At 47.5% G+C, this 20,502-nt stretch overlaps 1 protein-coding gene across 1 annotated transcript in view; it reads right to left on the bottom strand.

The window, feature by feature from the left end:
• Window positions 1–20,502, bottom strand: part of LOC142069403 (antigen WC1.1-like) — a 49,846-nt gene that overhangs the window by 18,403 nt on the left and 10,941 nt on the right. The window contains exons 3-4 of the mRNA XM_075120328.1: window positions 3,538–3,852; window positions 2,983–3,288 (exon numbers count right to left, since the gene is read on the bottom strand). Of these exons, the coding sequence (XP_074976429.1) occupies window positions 2,983–3,288; window positions 3,538–3,852 (621 nt within the window). The remainder of the gene's footprint in view (window positions 1–2,982; window positions 3,289–3,537; window positions 3,853–20,502) is intronic.

Below are 20,502 nucleotides of genomic sequence, written 5' to 3'. Positions count from 1 at the left end.
TTTGTGAAAGTATGCTGATGAGTGTGAATATAATGTAACTGAAATATGCTTCATGTAAAAGGTCTTTTGTAAGGTATCATTACAAAGATTATAATCTACTTAGTGTGGTCATCCTATTTGTACAAATGTATCACTCGTGTATCTGAAACTAGAAATATGAAATATAACTCTGAGGTCCCATTGTAGTTATGCACAGTGTGGGCCATTCATGGTGGTTTGGAATCTTAATGGCTCCCATTAACCAGGATAATCGACTGTAGATGGCTCTGTTTTACTTCTAAATCTTCCTGTATACTGGCAAGCAGGTAATGAAGTCTTACAGTGACATGTGATCATGGCACCTAAACTCGAATCCATCTTTAACCTGGTGCTTTTCCATTGAAAAGGAGGGGTGGGAACCCAGAGAGGAACAAAGGATTCCCGCCTTATGCAAAAGATATATAAGTGAGTGGAACAGAACAAAGGGGGCGGCCATCATGAGAAATCCCCTCGCTACCACCTGAGCTGGAACAAGGGCTGTACCAGGGAAAGGATTGTGCCCAGACTAGGTAGGCATCCAGTCTGTGAAAGAAACTTATTGAAACATCTCTGAAGGTGAGATTTTATCTGTATTCGGCTTAGATTTGCGTGTTTTATTTTATTTTACTTGGTAACTCACTTTGTTCTGTCTGTTACTACTTGGAACCACTTAAATCCTACTTTCTGAATTTAATAAAATCACATTTTACTTATTAATTAACCCAGAGTATGTATTAATACTGGGGGTGGGGGTGGTGGTAAACAGCTGTGCATCTCTCTCTCTCTGCTTTATACAAGGTAAAATGGATTTATTTGGGGTTTGGACCCCATTGGGAGTTGGGCATCTGAGTGTTAAAGACAAGAACACTTCTAAAATTGCTTTCAGTTAAGTCTGCAGCTTTGGGACACGTGCTTCAGACGCTGGGTCTGTGCTGGAGCAGACTGGCATGTCTGGCTCAGCAAGACAGGGTGCTGGAGTCCTAAGCTGGCAGGGAAAGCAGGGGCAGAAGTAGTCTTGGCACATCAGGTGGCAGCCCCCAAGGGGTTTCTGTGATCCAACCTGTCACAGGAGCTAATAATAATACTTCCCCGCCTACTTCCCTGGAGTTTGGTGAGGCTTTATTAATGTCTGGAGAGTACTCTGAACACATAAAACTCTGCAGAAATGGTGAGTACTCTGGAGAATCAGGCCCTGAGGGTCTCAGGTTGCAGCCCAATCACCCCAAATAAGTCGTGAGTTGGGAATTTGGGCTTTAATCGTTGTAAGTACAATTTTCAAAAGCACCTAAATGATGTAGGAGCCTAAGTGCCATTTTCAGAAGTGACTTGGGCAGCAAGAGGGAGAAGTCTGTATGGTTCTTGGGCTCCTACGTTACTAGAGAAAATAGGATTTAAGTCTCTATGTCACTTAGGCCTTTTGAAAATGTTATTCTTGGGCTTCTAAGTGCCTAAGTCACTTTTGAAATGGACCTCATAAGAGTCTGCTATCTCCTGGGGTGTTATGAAGACAAATTCATTAATGTTTGTGGTGCATTCTCACACGACTGTAACGAGCACAACAGAAAAGCCAATGAAGAAATGAATAATTCTGTATTCAGTGCAGTGTTTGTACGGTCTGTAGAGTGAATAAGGCCCTGGGTCACAGGTTGAATGATGAGGATAAAAAGAAATATTCTACAGCTCCTCCATCCCCTGAGCACCATCCTCCCTGTGCACTGAAGGAGGCAGGAGCTGGGGGTAGGTAAGAATAATAGGATATGTTCATGCAATTAGACTGTATCATAATGTATATGCAGAAGGGAGGGTGGGGGACTGAATTAACATGATATAGATAACCTTAATTCTGGTATTTTCTAATTCTTGTGCCTTTGGCTTTGACTAAATGAACTAAATAATGCTGTTTATTTATTTTTATAAAAGCTAAATATTAGAGAGGGTCAACAACCGAAAATTTTTCCTGTGAAGTATTTTGAGTGCAGTATTTCAATTTTTAAACAGATCTGAGATACTGGGATGTGGAAATGGAATGAAAATTTTTGTTTGGACTCTAACTAAAATATTGATTCGTTTCAACTTTTGGTAAATGAAACATTCAATTTTCCATTCCAGGTTTTGGATGTACAGGTTTGCCACTTCCTCTCCCTTTCTATTTTTTCACACAATCAGAATATTAGGACTGGAAGAGACCTGAGGAGGTCATCTAGTCCAATCCCCTGCTCATCTTTTCTTCCACTGTAAAAAGTTAGAAAAAGGTAAAAATGTGTAAGAAAGGAAGAAAGCCGGGGAAAAAATCTTTGGAGTTTTTTCAATTGGAAAAGTGTGAAAAAAGTAAAAAAAACCTCAGTGAGTGAAAGCACTACTTTCTCTGTGGTGGGCTACCAAAAATACCCCCAGGAACTCACGTGAGAGAAAGGAAATGCTGATTTTCAGCAGTTTATAATTCAGCCAAACCTGGAAGGAATCTCACTGCAGGAGGAGAAGGCACCTCCCTGGCCCCAGCACTGACCCCTTCCCAAATTGCCAAGGCTCCAGCCATCAAGGAAGGTGCGAGAGCTTCTCAAGAAGGTGCCGAGAATATTTTATCATAGAAAGTGTGAAGCAAGCTCCATATTGGGAGTCACTACCAGCTCCCCCTCTAATTACTATTGGAGAAGGCTGGGGACAATGAATCGGTGACATTGATGTAACCCGAAGGACAAAGTGCTGCCCCTGCTCCGCTGCCCTACGTGAGGACAGAGTTGCTGATGTTTTTACTGGAGAATCCAGGGCTTTCCCCAGTCACAACTGTTCTTTTCTGATGATATTATTGACTTAAATGTTATCTTTAATACATTTACTGTTATTTTCTGTGCTTTAGGATCTAGCTCCCCCTTCCCTTGCTGTGTCCTGAGGTTCCCCTGCTCTGGGGCAGCACCACACACTGAGGGGCAGGTGTCCTTAATCCAGCATCTCTCTTGCACTTACCTGAGCAAATCACACTGGCATCATTGTCGTGTGAGCACTGAGAGGCCCCCAGGGCAGTAACAGGGCAATGGCCCAAATGGGTTTCAGTCCCTTTGCAGTGAAATGTGTCTGTCCAGACAGAGCCAGTTCCCTTCCCAAAATACCCTCCTCCTGGGTTTGATACAGCGAATCCGCAGTCGAGCTGACGACAGAGCACGTTGGCGTCTGGTAAATCCCAGCGTGAGTCACAGAGGGTTCCCCAGGCACCAAGAACCTGGATCTCCACCCTTCCTGAGCACGCTGTGCTGCCGTTCACCAGACGGAACCCTGTGTGCCCCGGGGAGAAGGGAGAAGGGGTTTAGAGAGGGAGCATTTAAGATATTTTATATTAAATAATAAAGGAAAGGAAAGTTGGGGGGATTGAACCCATTCCCATTATATTGAGTTGTTTAGGTTTTACTGGAAGCTGGTAGCAGCTTTGTTATCCCAGCTCCCTACAGAGTGAGATCATTTTTTTGCTGCACCCTACTCTAGAATACACACCACTGGGATTTTAGAGACCTTGTAAATTCTTACGTGAGCATATGACACTTGCATCATTTGCATGTGAGCACGTCTGACTCCCGTGTGATATCCTGGGACAGTACACGAGGTGTGACTCATTCCCTACACACTGGAATTCCTCAGTCCAGATTGGTCCATGTCCTTCTCGGAAATGAGCTCCTCCTGGGATAGATAGAGCTGTTCCACACTCTAGTCCATTACAGATAACACTGGCAGCTTTGAGATCAAAGTGTGCATCACAGATTGTAGCCCAAGTGTCTCCATGTCTTACTTCCACACGTCCTGAGCAGGCACTGTCCCCTCCAACCAGCTGGAGCTCAATGTGTCCTAGAAAGCCAATGAAGGATGAAAATTACAAAGGAGCCTTAGGGAGTTAGGTGTTCCACTGCCTTAGAACTTTGGCCAAAAGCCCATCCTGGTGCAGTGGGACAGTGCAGGCAGCAATTAGACATTTAAAAAAAAAAACAATGTACAACAAATGGAAAGAGGGGAATTTAATAGCAATCGATATACATTGGAAGTTCTGAGATGTAGAAAATCAATAAGGGAAGCTAAAGCTATCAGGGAAAACTCCACAGTTGGCAGGGCTAGGAACAATAATGACCATTTTTTTCAGTATATTAGGAGTAAAGACAAACAAACAAACAAATCCTAACAAAGGTGTAGCCCATTACAAATGGAGATGGTAAAATAGTTTATAATGATGCAAATAAGGCAGAAGTGTTCAATAAACATTTCCGGTTTTGAATAGAAGCAGGATGTGTATTCAAAGTATGTGAAGAGGGTGAACCACTCTGCAGTCTGTTGGTAACTAAGGAGGATGTTAAAAAGTATCTAGTAGGGATAAACTTTTTTAAAAAATCATCAGGCCTGAATATCTTATAAAATCTTGGAATAAATAGAAATGTAGGACTGGAAGGAACCTCACAAAGTCATCTAGTCCGTCCCCCCACACCAAGACAGGTTTTGTATACCTAGTCCATCCCTGATAGATGTTTGTCTAACTTGTTCTTAAAAGTCACCAATGATGTGTGTGATGGGTTCGGTCACAGACACCCCCTTGGGACAGTCACCTCACATTCTGAAATTACCTCTGAGCCCATTTTCCCCACCAGCTTGGGACTCCAGAACCCTGCCTTGTTGAGCCAGACATGCTAGCCTGCTGCAACACAGACCCAGATCTGGTCCACACCCCAAAAGCTGCAGACTTCAACCAAAAACTGCTCAGCAGCAGTACCAGATTTAAGATGGATTTAAGATGGATGTCATGTGAGACCTCATTGTTCATTACCCACAGGCTGGCCCACACGTACACAGGAAGGCTTACAGGTAAATAAACCATCTACAACCAATTGTCCCAGTCAATCGGAGCCATCAAGATTCTAAACCACCATAAATGGCCCACACTTTGCATAATTACAATCGGACCTCAGAGTCATACTTCATATGTCTAGCTTCAGATACAAGAATGATACATACATACAAATAGGAGGAATATATTCAGTAGGTTATAACTTTTGTTATGATACATTACATGAGACCTTTTGCATAAAACATATTCCAGTTACATCATATTCACACTCATAAGCATATTTCCATAAAACATATGGAGTGCAATGTCACAACGGGGATTCCACAACCTCCCTTGTTATCTTGTTCCAGTACTTAACTATCCTTATAGTTAGAAAGTTTTTCCTAATATCTGACCTGACTCTCCCTTGCTGCAATCTAAATGGATTACTTCTTGTCCTACCTACCCATTGTAGAGAGAAAGCCCAAAACTGGACACACTGCTCCAGCGGAGGCCTCACCAGTGCTGAGTACAGCAGGACAATTACCTCCTCTGTCTTACATATGACAATTCTATAAATAAAATGCAGAATGACATTTCCTGTTTTCAAAACAGCATCATCCATTTCAGTCTGTGATCCAGTATAACCCCAGAACATTTTCTGCAGAACTGCTGCTTAGCCAGTTATTCCCCATTTTGGATTTTTTGCTTTTGATTTTTCCTTCCTAAGTCTAGTACTTTGTACTTGTCTTTACTGAATTTTAATTTACTGATTTCAAACCAATTCTCCAATGTATCAAGGTCATTATGAATTCTAATACTCTCATCCAAAGAGCTTGTGACCCCTCCCAGGTTTGTGTCATCCACACATCGTATGAGTTTATTTTCTACTCCATCATCCAAATCTTTAATGAAAATATTGAATAGTTCCAGGCCCAGGAGAGTGATATTATTTATGTATCCATAGGAACACAGTGACCAGAGAGAAAAGTGTTAAGGCAACTAAAGGCCAACGGGCATATGTCTTACCTAATCCTCAGCATTTCCCTCAAAACCTGGGCTGGCCCAACCTATCCCAGGTACCCCTGCTTCTGGGGACTGGGTTTCAATCTCCTTCCCTGCAGACCCTGCCTCTCCCTCTTTGTTCATCAGGGCTCTCCTTTTCATAGTTCCCAAGCTCTTTGTTTAACTTTCCCACTTGAAGGGCCCCTCCCCTCTCCCAAGCTAGGGGGGTTATGCCCAGCTTGGTCAGAGGCAAAAGTTCAAAGGCCTTGACACCCGTATTGTCAGTTAAGTACCAGTGACTGGGTTCTCTGCAGCCATTGTCTGCCTTGCTGGGACATGTGGGGAGATCCAAGCAAGGAGTTACTCTTTGAACCCTGGTAGGAAATGGCAAAACAGCAATAAAAGAAACAGAGGTACACATAATATATGTAAACATACAGATATTTCCCATGGTCTTCACAGGGGTCCTAGTGGACAAGCAACAGAACTAGAGGTCCCAGGGTGATGCTGTGAAAAGGCTACGGTGATCCTTGGAGGTTTAAGCAGGGGAGCAGTGAGAAGAGCTGGCTGAAATGCAGGATTTCCAGCTCACAGGAAATTTTGCTATTTCAAAACTTCCTGTGAACCAGAAATCCCCTCCAAAATTTCTTCTGGAAAAACCAACACATGGTGTGTCCGACATGAAATTTGCTCCCAGGGACACCAGCAGATGCTGAGTGACACTGACATTCTTGTCAGTTTCACAGTGCTAAGAGAAAAACAAAAATGTCAATTTCTCTCGCATTGCAGACTGCCTTGGACTGGGGACCCCTGGGCTTCCAGACTCCTGGGCCAGCTGGTGTCCCAAATAGGCAGCTGGCCTGGGAGTCTCAAAGCTCTGGGGTCCCCAGTCTGGTGTAGTCTGCAACGCAGGGCTGCCCCAGAGCCGCAGACCTTGGGAATCAGGATCCCATCCCAGGATTTCTAAATTCCCTGCTGTGGAGCTGGGAGCTGAGCTCTGGTTAAAGCCAGGACTCCCTTCTCCATGGCAGGGTTGCCCTGGAGCTGCAGACGACAGAAGACCAGGGTCTCTGGTCTTGGGGCAGTCTACATGGTGCAGCTATCCCAGAGCAGCTGACCTGAGAAGACTGGGGTACCTGGCCCCAAGGCAGTCTGCATGACAGGGCTGGCTGGAGCCCCCCAAGCCAGCTGGCACTTAACCATGCAGGTTTCTGCCACAACCCTGCCTGTGGTCTAGAGAAAGTTCATTGCACCCGACTCACTTTCATGGGAAATGTCCAGTTCAACAAACCCGCATTTTCCAATGAAGCTCTATTTTGTTGGATAATTTCTGACCAAGGACATGATTTTACCTCTGTATACAGTATGGTGAGACCGATACTGCATCCAGTGTGTTGTCCACATTTTAAGAAAGATGTTAAAAAAAAAAATGGAAAGGGTGCAGAGAAGAGCCACAAAAATGATTTAAGGACTTGAAAATATGCCTTCTAGTGAGAGATTCCAGGAGCGCCGTCTGTTTATTTTTAATAAAGAAGACCAAGAGGTGACGTGATTATACTGTACAAGTACTTTAGTGTAGAAGTACTTGCGCAGGGAGAAAACACTGGTATGTAGAGGCCTCCTTAGTCTAGTGGAGAAAGACAAAACAAGAACAAATGGCTGGAAGTTAAAGCCAGACACATTCATATTAGAAGTAAGCCATACATTTTCCATAGCGAGGACAATTAACCATTGGAACAAACTAAAAAGGGAAGCAGAAGATTATTCACTCCTGAAGTATTTAGATGAAGACTGGATGCCTTTCTGGAAGATGTACTTTAGCCAAACAAAAATTATTGGGTTCAGTTCAAGAGTAACTGGATTAAATTCTGTAGCCTGTTACCAAGGAGGCCAGACTATATCATCTAAGGCTTCCTTCTGCCCTTAAAATCTATAAAGCTATGTATCTAAAAGGAAGTCAAGCACTCAAACATTCAGAATGCCAGACGCGTGCTGTCCTCTGTAACCTTAATTCGCCCCTTTTGTATTTCCATTGTGATACTGTCTTTAATTACACCATCAAATGCTATTTTTGCCCCAGGACCCCTGCCTCACTCGGTGCACAGGACACGTGGTGCTGACTGAATGGGTGGATGGTCAATCGTTCTTTTTATACTCATTGTGCAATGTGTGGCCCCAGCCCTTATGTGCTCCACGTCATCCAAACTGAACTCCTAAAACAGAATTGTTCATTTCCTCACAGGCTTTTCTGTGGTGCTCATTCCTATGGTAGCTGAGAGCTTCACAAACATTAAAAAATTTCTCTTCACAACACCCCTGGGATGCAGGGAAGTGTTGTTATCTCCATTTTACACATGGGGAACTGAAGCCCAGAGACACTATGGCCAAAATGATCAAAAGTGTCAACTGATTTTGGGTGCCCAACTTGAGACACCCAGGTCCTGATTTTTCAGATTCCTTAGCATTATACAGCACTTAGTATGTTCAGAGCAGAACACCTACTGCAGGGGTGGGCAAACCTTTTGGGCCGAGGGCCACCTCTGGGTGGGGAAATTTTATGCAGGGCCGAGGCAGGGGGTTGGGGTGCAGGAGGGAGTGTAGGGTGTGGGAGGGGGGGCGGTGTGCAGGAAGGGGCTCAGGGCAAAGGATTGGGGCAGAGGAGGGGTGTATGAGGGGGCTCAGGGAAGGGGTTGGGGTGCAGGAGGGGTGCGAGGTGCAGACAGGGAGTTTGGGGGCGAGGTGCAGGAGGGGATCGGGCTCCGGCCTGGCGCCGCTTACCTAAAGCAGCTCCGGGGTGGCAGCGGCACGCACCGGGGCCAGGGAAGGCTCCCTGCCTGCCTGCCCTGGCCCCACGCCGCACCGCTCTGGGAAGCGGCCGGAACCACATCCCTGCATGGCCCCTGGGGGAGTGGGTGCACAGGGCTCCATGCGCTGCCCTTGCCACGCCTCCAGGTACCTCCCCTGAAGCTCCCATTAGCTGCGGTTCCCTGTTCCTGGCCAATGGGAGCTGCGGGGAGCGGTGCCTGGAGGCAAGGGCAATGCATAGAGCCCTCTGCCCACCCACCCCCCCAGCCCGGGGTCCTAGGGATGTGGTGCTGGCTGCTTCTGTGGGGCCTGTGGCACCATGGGGGGCAATCCCGTGGGCCAGATCCAAAGCCCTGAGGGGCCGGATCAGACCCATGGGCCGTAGTTTGCTCACCCCTGACCTACTGACTTCAGTTTACAGCAGCCTATGCTCAGCACTTCTGCAACCAGACCCCCACGGTTACAAGGGGCCACCCATAAAATGAGGAACACAGAATTAATGACCACCTGTGAAATATTTGGTTTCAGAGACTTGCCAAGCATCACATAGGATCTCTGTGGCAGAGGCAGGGAGAGAATCCAGTTCCCCAGGGCAGGATTCAGCTGCCTTAACAAGAGACCCTCCTTTCTCCTTCTGCAATCCCCTGCCTCACACACAGCACACTTTGCAGTTTCTGCGACCAATGAGGCAGGGTCCTACACAGACCAGCCTCCTTCACGCCACAACCAACCCTGATCCAGAGCCCTGTCTAGCACAGGCGTAGTTTGACTGCTATATCTGGGGGGGACAGAGAGCGCGCACACACACACACACGCACACACACACATGCACGCACGCACACACACACACACACGCGCACGCACACACAGACACACGCACACACACACACGCACACACACACGCACACACGCACGCACACACGCACACACACACACGTGCATGCTGAAGCCAGTTATCTTGGCTCACTGACTCTCCCTCCCCCCCCCCCGCCTGGAGTGGTCTCTGGGCTGCCAGGGCTGGGGGCGGGGCAGGACGGCTCCATGGGTGAGCCCCAGCTGCTGCTGTCTGCTGCAGCGACCTGAGCTTGGGAGCTGTGGCCACTCCAGCACCGGCTGTTGCAGAGATGTTGCTGCTCTGGGGCCTCCCAGGGCCGTTGCAGCCGCCTCCCTGCTGGGGCTGCTGCTGCCGAGGGGACGCCACATGCTGGGCTCCCGCTCCCCGCTCCCATTCCTCTCTCTCCTTCTCTTCCCATCCCACCCCCTTCCCCTGCCCGCTGCCCCGTGCCCCTCCCCCTTTCCCAGTGTCCTCTGCCCCGCTGCAGGCACTCACCGCTTTACGGAAACGGGCAGGCACTAGGAGCCAGGCAGCCGTGCACAGCTGCAGAGCGACAACCCGGAGCAGCTACTCTCCGCCTCAGGAGAAGTGGCTCCACCCCCCCCACCCCCCGTTCCCTGCACCGACCCCGCGTGCCCCCCCCATGCCTTTCCTCTGCCAATGCCCCCCTGCACCCTCCCAAACTATGCCCATGCTGTCTGTCCTGTGCACTGAATGAGGCACGGCTCTCATGGAGAAAATAGCTTGTTATCCTGTAATTAAAGACAGTATCTTAACGCAGATGTACAAGTGGGCCAAAATAAAGTTACAAAGACAACTTTAATTCTGCCATTTCGTTATTTTTTACAGCTCAACTTTGCAAACTTAACGTTCCTTAAAAGTAATGTTTTCTGCATAATTTCCTAGGTTTTTAAAAAAGCAAACTGAAAAAACAGAAGTTCCAAGATGCGGAATCATGTTGCCACCCTCCGGATGCCACCCGTCTCAGTTTTACCCAGACAGTCCGTTTTTTACCTTCTGTGTCCTGGTGTCATTTAGGGTTGCCAGGTGCCTGGTTTTCTACTGGAAAGTCCGGTAAAAAAGGGACCTAAATGACACCTGAACCAAAAATCTGGTTTTCATGGGGGGGGGGGGCAGGAAACCGGGTCATTAATCTGTGCCAGCCCCTGCTCAGCCAGGGCGGCTTCGTACCTGCAGGCCGGCTGCTTGAGACGATCCAGCGAGTGACGAGGGGAGGGGGGAGTGAGCGATGAGGGCAGAGCCTTGAGGGGAAGAGGCAGAGAAGGGGCGGGGCCTTGAGGAAAGAGGTGGAGCAGGAGAGGGGCCTTGGGGTAGCGGTGGGGAAGGGCGTTGCCTTGGGAGGAAGAGGCAGGGCAGGAGGTAGAGCCTCAAGGATCCGGTTACCAGCCATGAAAAAGATGGCAACCCTGTGACACCCACATGGGTCATCAGCAGGGTTGGAACCTTTAGATCCACCACAGAAACCACTGCCACTTGAGCTAATACAGTAACTGACAGTGGCAGTTGTCATAAATATAAAGGGAAGGGTAAACCCTTTTAAAACCCCTCCTGGCCAGAGGAAAAATCTTATCACCTGTAAAGGGTTAAAAAGCTAAAGGTAACCTCGCTGGCACCTGACCAAAATGACCAATGAGGAGACAAGATACTTTCAAAAACTGGGAGGAGGGAGAAAAACAAAGGGTCTGGGTCTGTCTGTATGCTGCTTTTGCCGGGGACAGAACAGGAATGGAGTCTTAGAACTTTTAGTAAATAATCTAGCTAGGTATGTGTTAGATTATGATTTCTTTAAATGGCTGAGAAAAGAGCTGTGATGAATAGAATGACTATTCCTGTCTGTGTGTCTTTTTTGTAACTTAAGGTTTTGCCTAGAGGGATTCTCTATGTTTGAATCTAATTACCCTGTAAGGTATCTACCATCCTGATTTTACAGAGGTGATTCCTTTACTTCTATTAAAAGTCTTCTTGTAAGAAAACTGAATGCTTTTTCATTGTTCTAAGATCCAAGGGTTTGGGTTTGTGGTCACCTATGCAAATTGGTGAGGATTTTTACCAAACCTTCCTCAGGAAGTGGGGTGCAAGCGTTGGGAGGATTTTGGGGGGAAAGACGTGTCCAAACTACATTTCCCAGTAAACCCAGATAAAGTTTGGTGGTGGCAGTGGAAATCCAAGGGCAAAGGGTAAAATTAATTTGTACCGTGGGGAAGTTTTAACCTAAGCTGGTAAAAGTAAGCTTAGAAGGTTTTCAGGCATGTCCCCACATCTGTACCCTAGAGTTCAGAGTAGGGAAGGAACCTTGACATGGTGACAGAGTGGTGGGATTAACCTGAAATCCTTTTGAGATCAATTTGAGATTTTTTGAACCAGAAAAAACAGATTTTAAAAAGGAAATATTTTTTTTCCTTTGGGGCTGCTGGAAAGGAGGTCCAACTGAAAGCAGCTAGTTTTTTCTCTGTTTTGGGGCCAGAGCAGAGACAAAAGGGGATTATCTTTGTGAATTGCAGGTTTTCTTTGCCTGGAGGCAGAGTAATTAACTCCTGCAGGGAAATTCACAGTCTTCGCAAACCAGAGGTTTTTTTTTTTCCCTAGAAGTAAATAGTGGGGTGTTCTACCCATTTGCCTGGAGACAAAAGTGGCAGGGTTTTTTTGTTTTTTTTTTTAGGATTTTTATTTTTTTTTTACAAGGAGCACAGGTTTGAAAAGGATTTTTTTTTTCCTTTGGGCTGCTGGTAAGCAGGTTTCCAAGTAGTTGGAGGTTTTTGCTTTGATTTGGGGCCAGAGCAGAGACAAAGGGAATTGTCTTTTTCTGTAGGCTGACAATCACTATCAGAGAATAGGTGTCCTATTCCAGCACAGCAAAATTTTACAGCCAAGTTTTCTTTGTTTATTTCTAAACCTCGGGTGTAAAGTTAGTTAAAAACAGAGAGGTTAGGATGACAGAATCCATGGCTCAACAAAAGCTGGAATTAGCCAGATTTCAGGCTGAGGAAAAACAAAAGGAACATGAAAGATAGATAGAACTCATGCGGCTGGAGAAGGAGGTACAGGAGGCTGCCCACAGGAGGGAAATGGAGGCCAGGAAGCGTGTGGAGGAGGAGAAGGAAAAAGAGAGGAAGCATGCACTGGAGATGGAGAAGGTAAAGGTTCAGCAGAATATACCAACAAACCCTAGCCATCCTTCTCCAGATACCACTTCTCATCCCAGAAAGTTCCCCACCTACAAGGCAGGCGATGATACGGAGGCCTTCTTAGAAAACTTCAAAAGGGCCTGCCTTGGGTATAGCATCTCTACCGACCAATACATGGTAGAGCTGAGGCCGCAGCTCAGTGGACCCTTAGCTGAGGTGACGGCTGAAATGCCTAAAGAACACATGAACAAGTATGAACTGTTTAAATCCAAGGCGAGAGTCAGAATGGGGCTAACACCCGAGCATTCTCGTCGGAGGTTCAGAGCCCTAAGGTGGAAACCAGACATGTCATTTACCCGACATGCCTACCACATTGTGAAACATTGGGATGCCTGGATATCAGGAGCAAGTGTTGAATCTCCAGTAAATTTGCCTTTCCTAATGCAAATGGAACAATTCTTAGAGGTTTCAGAGTAACAGCCGTGTTAGTCTGTATTCACAAAAAGAAAAGGAGTACTTGTGGCACCTTAGAGACTAACCAATTTAGAGACTAACCTCAGTTCTTAGAGGGTGTTCCTGAGGAAATAGAAAGATACATCCTAGATGGGAAGCCCAAAACTGTAATCGAGGCAGGAGAGATTGGAGCCAGATGGGTGGAGGTGGCAGAGAAGAAGAAAACTGGTCGCAGTTGGAGCAGAGACCAGAAGGGACAACCCCAGACCACACCCTGTTACCGGGAGCCACCCAAGGCCCCACCTACCTCCCAAAGAACCCTCCAGACCCCTTATCATCCCACCACCCCGTTCTCCAGCAACCCACCTCGCCCCAGTGACCCGTCAGCTGGACGATGTTTTAAATGTAACGAGCTGGGGCATATAAAGGCCAACTGCCCCAAGAACCCCAACAGATTACAGTTCATTGCACCGGAATCACACCAAAGATCCGCAGGCCCAGATACCTCCCAGATACCCTTGGAGCAGAGGGAAACTGAGTGTGGGCGGGAAGAAGGTCACCACGTGGAGGGACACCAGAGCACAAGTGTCAGCTATCCATGCTTCCTTAGTGGACCCCAATTTAATCAATCCAGAGATCCAAGCGACGATTCAACACTTCAAGTCCAACTCTTTCAATTTGCCTACAGCCAAGTTGCCTGTCCAGTACCAGGGCTGGTCAGGAACGTGGACTTTTGCAGTCTATGATGATTATCCCATCCCCATGCTGTTGGGGGAAGACTTGGCCAATCATGTGAAGTGGGCCAAGAGGGTGGGAATGGTCACCTGCAGCCAGGCTAAACAAGCCGGGAGGCCTAGCTCTGTTCCGGAAACTTCTATCAGGAGCCGGTCAGAGGTGATGGACCCGGACCCCAGGCCAATGTCTGCAACTGCAGTAGTGGATCCAGTCCCAGAGACTCAGACGGAACCAGTCCCAGAACTGGAACTAGCGGAACAACCAGCACCAGACCCATTGCCAGCACTGAATCCAGTACTTGCAACCTCAACACCAGAGGGCCCCACCGAAACTGAACCAGCAGCAGCCCATAAGCCTACACAAGAGGCTCAGCCAGAGCCTGAACCCCAACATAGTGTCCCAGCAGAGAGCGGTTCACAGTCAGTGGAAACAGCCCCATCCCCTACATCGCTTCCAGAGGGACCAAGCATAGGTCCACAATCCAATGAGGAACTGATGTCTCCAGCATCAAGGAAACAGTTCCAGATCGAACAGGAAGCAGATGAAAGCCTCCAGAGAGCTTGGACGGCGGCACGGAACAACCCACCACCACTCAGCTCTTCTAATTGATCCAGGTTTGTTGTAGAAAGATGACTTTTATACAAGGAAACTCTTTCTGGTGGATATCAGGAAGACTGGCATCCTCAGAGACAGTCGGTAGTTCCAACTAAATACCGGGCCAAACTCTTGAGCTGAGCCCACAATCACCCTAGTGGCCATGCTGGGGTGAACAGGACCAAAGACCGTTTAGGGGGGTCATTCCACTGGGAGGGAATGGGCAAGGATGTTTCTACCTATGTCCGGTCTTGTGAGGTATGCCAAAGAGTGGGAAAACCCCCAGACCAGGTCAAAGCTCCTCTCCAGCCACTCCCCATCATTGAAGTTCATACATACTGACTTTCATGGATTTTGCCACCCGATGGCCGGAAGCAGTAGCTCTAAGCAACACCAGGGCTAAAAGTGTGTGCCAGGCACTCGCAGACATTTTTGCCAGGGTAGGTTGGCCCTCCGACATCCTCACAGATGCAGGGACTAATTTCCTGGTAGCAACTATGGAAAACCTCTGGGAAGCTCATGGGTAAATCACTTGGTTGCCACTCCTTACCACCATCAAACAAATGGCATGGTGGAGAAGTTTAATGGAACTTTGGGGCCCATGATATGTAAATGAGCACTCAAATGATTGGGACCTAGTGTTGCAGCAGTTGCTCTTTACCTACAGAGCTGTACCACATCCCACTTTAGGGTTTTCCCCATTTGAACTTGTATATGGCCGTGAGGTTAAGGGACCATTACAGTTGGTGAAGCACCAATGGGAGGGATTTACGCCTTCTCCAGGAACTAACATTCTGGACTTTGTAACCAACCTACAAAACACCCTCCGAACCTCTTTAGCCCTTGCTAAAGAAAACTTACAGGATGCTCAAAAAGAGCAAAAAGCCTGGTATGATAAACATGCCAGAGAGCGTTCCTTCAAAGTAGGGGACCAGGTCATGGTCTTAAAGGCTCTCCAGGCCCATAAAATGGAAGCATCGTGGGAAGGGCCATTCATGGTCCAGGAGTGCATGGGAGCTGTTAATTACCTTATAGCATTCCCCACCTCCAACCGAAAGCCTAAGGTGTACCATATTAGTTCTCTAAAGACCTTTTATTCCAGAGAATTAAAGGTTTGTCAGTTTGCAGCCCAGGGAGGAGATGACACTGAGTGGCCTGAAGGTGTCTACTACGAAGGGAAATGTGCTGGTGGTGTGGAAGAGGTGAACCTCTCCATGACCCTAGGGCGTATGCAGCGACAGCAGATCAAGGAGCTGTGCACTAGCTACGCGCCAGCATTCTCAGCCACCCCAGGACTGACTGAACGGGCATATCACTCCATTGACACAGGTAATGCTTGCCCAATTAAAGTCCAACCTTACCGGGTGTCTCCTCAAGCTAAAACTGCTATAGAACGGGAGATCCAGGATATGTTACAGATGGGTATAATCCGCCCTCTGGAAGTGCATGGGCATCTCCAGTGGTTCTAGTTCCCAGAAGGGGAGATACGTTTTTGCATGGACTACTGTAAGCTAAATTCTGTAACTCGCCCAGACAACTATCCAATGCCACGCACAGATGAACTATTAGAGAAACTGGGAGGGGCCCAGTTCATCTCTACCTTGGACTTAACCCAGGGGTACTGGCAGGTACCGCTAGATGAATCCGCCAAGGAAAGGTCAGCCTTCACCACACATCTCGGGATGTATGAATTTAATGTACTCCCTTTCGGGCTGTGAAATGCACCCGCCACCTTCCAAAGACTTGTAGATGGTCTCCTAGCAGGATTAGGAGAATATGCAGTCGCCTACCTTGACGATGTGGCCATATTTTCAGATTCCTGGGCAGAACACCTGGAACGTCTACAAGAAGTCCTTGAGCGCATAAGGGACTAACTGTCAAGGCTAAGAAGTGTCAAATAGGCCTAAACAGAGTGACTTACCTTGGACACCAGGTGGGTCAAGGAACTATCAGCCCCCTACAGGCCAAAGTGAATGCTATCCAAAAGTGACCTATCCCAAAGTCAAAGAAACAGGTTCAATCCTTCTTAGGCTTGGCCAGTTATTACAGACGATTTGTACCGCAATACAGCCAAATCGCTGCCCCACTGACAGACGTAACCAAAAAGAAACAGCCAAATGCTGTTTAGTGGACTGAAGAGTGTCAGAAGGCCTTTAACCACCTTAAAGCGACACTCATGTCTGACCCTGTACTGAGGGCCCCAGACATTGACAAACCGTTCCTAGTGACCACAGATGCAACCGAGAGTGGTGTGGGAGCAGTTTTAATGCAGAAAGGACCTGATCAAGAATTCCACCCTGTAGTGTTTCTCAGCAAAAAAACTGTCTGAGAGGGAAAGCAACTGGTCAGTCAGTGAAAAAGAATGTTACGCCATTGTCTACGCCCTGGAAAAGCTACGCCCATATGTTTGGGGATGGCGTTTCCACCTGCAAACCGACCATGCTGCGCTACAGTGGCTTCATACTGCCATGGGAAATAACAAAAACTTATTTGGTGGAGTTCAGCTCTCCAAGATTTTGATTTTGATATCCAACATATCTCAGGAGCTTCTAACAAAGTGGCTGATGCACTCTCCTGTGAAAGTTTCCCAGAATCAACGGGTTAAAATCGTCCTTGAGATGTGGAAAATATAGTTAGTCTCTATGTACTTGGTAGTATATTTAGAGGTGCATGTGTCTTATTAACTCTGTTTTTCCTAGAGCTCCAGAAAGAAATCCCAGCCAGCGTTTCACCCTAGCTGAGATTTGGGGGGCGTGTCATAAATACAAAGGGAAGGGTAAACCCCTTTAAAATCCCTCCTGGCCAGAGGAAAAATCCTCTCACCTCTAAAGGGTTAAGAAGCTAAAGGTAACTTCGCTGGCACCTGATCAAAATGACCAATGAGGAGACAAGATACTTTCAAAAGCTGGGAGGAGGGAGAAAAACAAAGGGTCTGGGTCTGTCTGTATGCTGCTTTTGCTGGGGACAGAACAGGAATGGAGTCTTAGAACTTTTAGTAAGTAATCTAGCTAGGTATGTGTTAGATTATGATTTCTTTAAATGGCTGAGAAGAGAGCTGTGATGAATAGAATGACTATCCCTGTCTGTGTGTCTTTTTTGTAACTTAAGGTTTTGCCTAGAGGGATTCTCTATGTTTTGAATCTAATTACCCTGTAAGGTATCTACCATCCTGATTTTACAGAGGTGATTCCTTTACTTCTATTAAAAGTCTTCTTGTAAGAAAACTGAATGCTTTTTCATTGTTCTCAGATCCAAGGGTTTGGGTCTGTGGTCACCTATGCAAATTGGTGAGGATTTTTACCCAACCTTCCCCAGGAAGTGGGGTGCAAGCGTTGGGAGGATTTTGGGGGGAAAGACGTGTCCAAACTCCGTTTCCCAGTAAACCCAGATAAAGTTTGGTGGTGGCAGTGGAAATCCAAGGGCAAAAGGTAAAATTAATTTGTACCTTGGGGAAGTTTTAACCTAAGCTGGTAAAAGTAAACTTAGGAGGTTTTCATGCAGGTCCCCACATCTGTACCCTAGAGTTCAGAGTAGGGAAGGAACCTTGACAGTTGAAGGTTGTCATCCTGTTTGTGGACCAGCACTAGAGCGGGATCAGAAAATTTTGTTGGAGGGTTTGACAGATATTTGCTGATAGCAGGGGAATGGCAAAACTCAGGGATCCTGGTTCCATTCCAGGCTCTGGAGAGGTGTGTGTCCTGGTAGTGACAGACCCGTCTTCCCCTGTTCCCCAAAGCCTAACCCCTTCTGCGCCATCCCCTCTGAGCAGTCCCTGTATCGGTCCTGTCTCTTCTCCATCCCTTGCTCTATGTCCCAGTCCCATTCTTCTTCTCTACCCAGTGCCAGTCTCCACTCCTCAAGCTTCTCATCCCCAGGCCCAGTCTCCTGGACAAGCCAATCCTGGACTTCACCTCTAACTTCCCCAGCCTAGTCCCAGTTTCCCCCTTTTCTCTGTGCTGTCCTTCCCCTCTGGGGTCCTCAGCTGATCTGTTTCTCACACTTATCCCTGCCTTGGGTTGTCCTGTCTGCCCCAAACCCCAGCTCCCCTCCTTGGATGCCTCTTCCTGTCTCAGGGTTTCTCTCTACACACACTTAGCTTGTGTGAAACTGGAGTGTAAATTTACCTTGCATTAGCCTGCTGCACACTCACTGTCTGTGTGGAGCCAGCTGCTGCGAACTAACAGTCCCCTAGTGCTTGGAACCGGGAGAGATCAAAGCACACAAGGGAACTGCTCGGGCTTCTCTTCGCTCCCACACTAAATCAGTGCCACTGTATCCATGCAGCGGAGCCGATTTAACGCGTCTGGTGAAGATGCATTACGTCGACGGGCGAGCGCTCTTTTGTCTACATAATTAGTCCACCTCATCGAGAGGCAGAAGCTCTGATGGTGAGAGAGCGTCTCCCACTGACATAGTGCGATGCAGACACTGCTTTAAGTCAATGTAAGTTACATTGCTCGGGGGGCAGGTGTTTTCACACCCCTGAGCGATGTAACTTACATCAACTTAAGCAGTAGTGTAGACAAGGACTCAGTGCGCAGCCACACCGTCCACATGGACACTCGGTTCATGGCAGGACAGTGCAGGGTAGATTTACATCCCAGCTTGCCAAGCACTAAATGTTCATGTAGATCTGCTCTCAGTCTCCCATAGCCCACTCTGGCTGCTTATTCCAGTCTTGTTACCCAGTTAGTCTTAGACTCCCCTGACACCCTGGTTCCTCATCTGGTCTGTTTCCTCACCCACCTCCATTTCCTCCCCATTGGTTCCTAGTCCCAGACTCCTCTCCCAGTGAGTCCCAGACTCCCACAGCTCCCCGCTCAGCATGTCACAGTCTCTCCCAACCCATCCCTGTCCTAATCGCCCTGCCTAGCCAGTCCTAATCTCTTTCCTGCTCCTCCCAGTCCCAGTCTCCTTGCCCAGCCAGTCCCCATCTCCCGTTTTCTCTCCCAGTCCCAGTTTCTCTACATCCACCAGCCTCCGGACTCAGAATATTCCCCCTGCATCCTTATCCTCATCTACTTTCCCCTGCCACCCTGGTCTGCATTCAGTTCAGGTAGCTTCCTCCTCACACTGCCTGGGCCCAATAGGTGGAAACAGTCTCCCTCATCTCCATTCTAGTGCCTGGTGTCACTCTGGCCCACAGCAGCCAGGAGCAGAATTTCAGCATACTTTTATTGGTTACACATCTTGCCACTGTGCAGCCCCTCTTCAGAGACCGTCACCTTCTTGCGATGAAGGGGCTTGTGTGCTCCAATGATCCTCAGAGCGAAGTTGTCGGGAGATTCATTTTTCTTCAAATTTGGTATCATGAGAAGATTCCATAAGACTTGAGAAATGCAAACGTTGTTACAATCTTTAAGAAAGGAGATAAATTGGAGTCTGGAAATTATTGTGGCATTGCCTTGCTATCTACAGCAGGGAAAATTCTCACCCGTATCCTCTAAAACCAATTACTTTCCCTTGCTAAAGAAATATTGCTGGAATCTCAGTGCAGTTTCACACCATCCTGCAGGACAACCGACAAGATCTTCGTTGCCCACCAAATCCAGTAAAAGACTTGGGAGCAAAATCAGGATCTGTACATGGCCTTTATTGATTTGCCAAAGGCCTTTGATTCTGTCAATCGCGAAGCCCTGTGGAAAGTGCTGGCCAGATTTGGCTGCCCTCCAAAATTTATTAAGGGCCTAAGGCGTCTTCATGATGAGATGACTGCCACCATTCTCTGTAATGGCTTGGAGATGGATCCGTTCGTCATCAAAACTGGGGTTTAGCAAGGATGTGTTTTTGCCGCAACCCTGCTCTCCATGTATTTAGCAGTCATTTTGGTCCTTGTTAAAGACCGCCTCCCCACTGGAGTTGACATTCAATACAGAATGGATGGGAAGCTTATTAATCTTTGACATTTCCACTCAAAGTCTAAAGTCCTCTCCTCGTTCATTACTGACCTTCAGTATGCTGATGACTGTGTCAGCATCACGCACACTGAAAATGACCTTCAGTCCTCACTGGATTTTTTTTGTATAAGCTTACCGAAGCCTACAACTCTCACTCAATATCAAGAAAACGAAAGTGCTCCATCAGCCTGCTTCAGGCCTTGCACATGAGCCACC

The sequence above is a fragment of the Caretta caretta genome, chromosome 1 (assembly GCF_965140235.1).
Source record: "Caretta caretta isolate rCarCar2 chromosome 1, rCarCar1.hap1, whole genome shotgun sequence".
NCBI lineage: Eukaryota > Metazoa > Chordata > Testudines > Cheloniidae > Caretta > Caretta caretta.
Note: the sequence above shows the minus strand (reverse complement) of the source record. Positions and strands in the feature narration are given on the sequence as shown.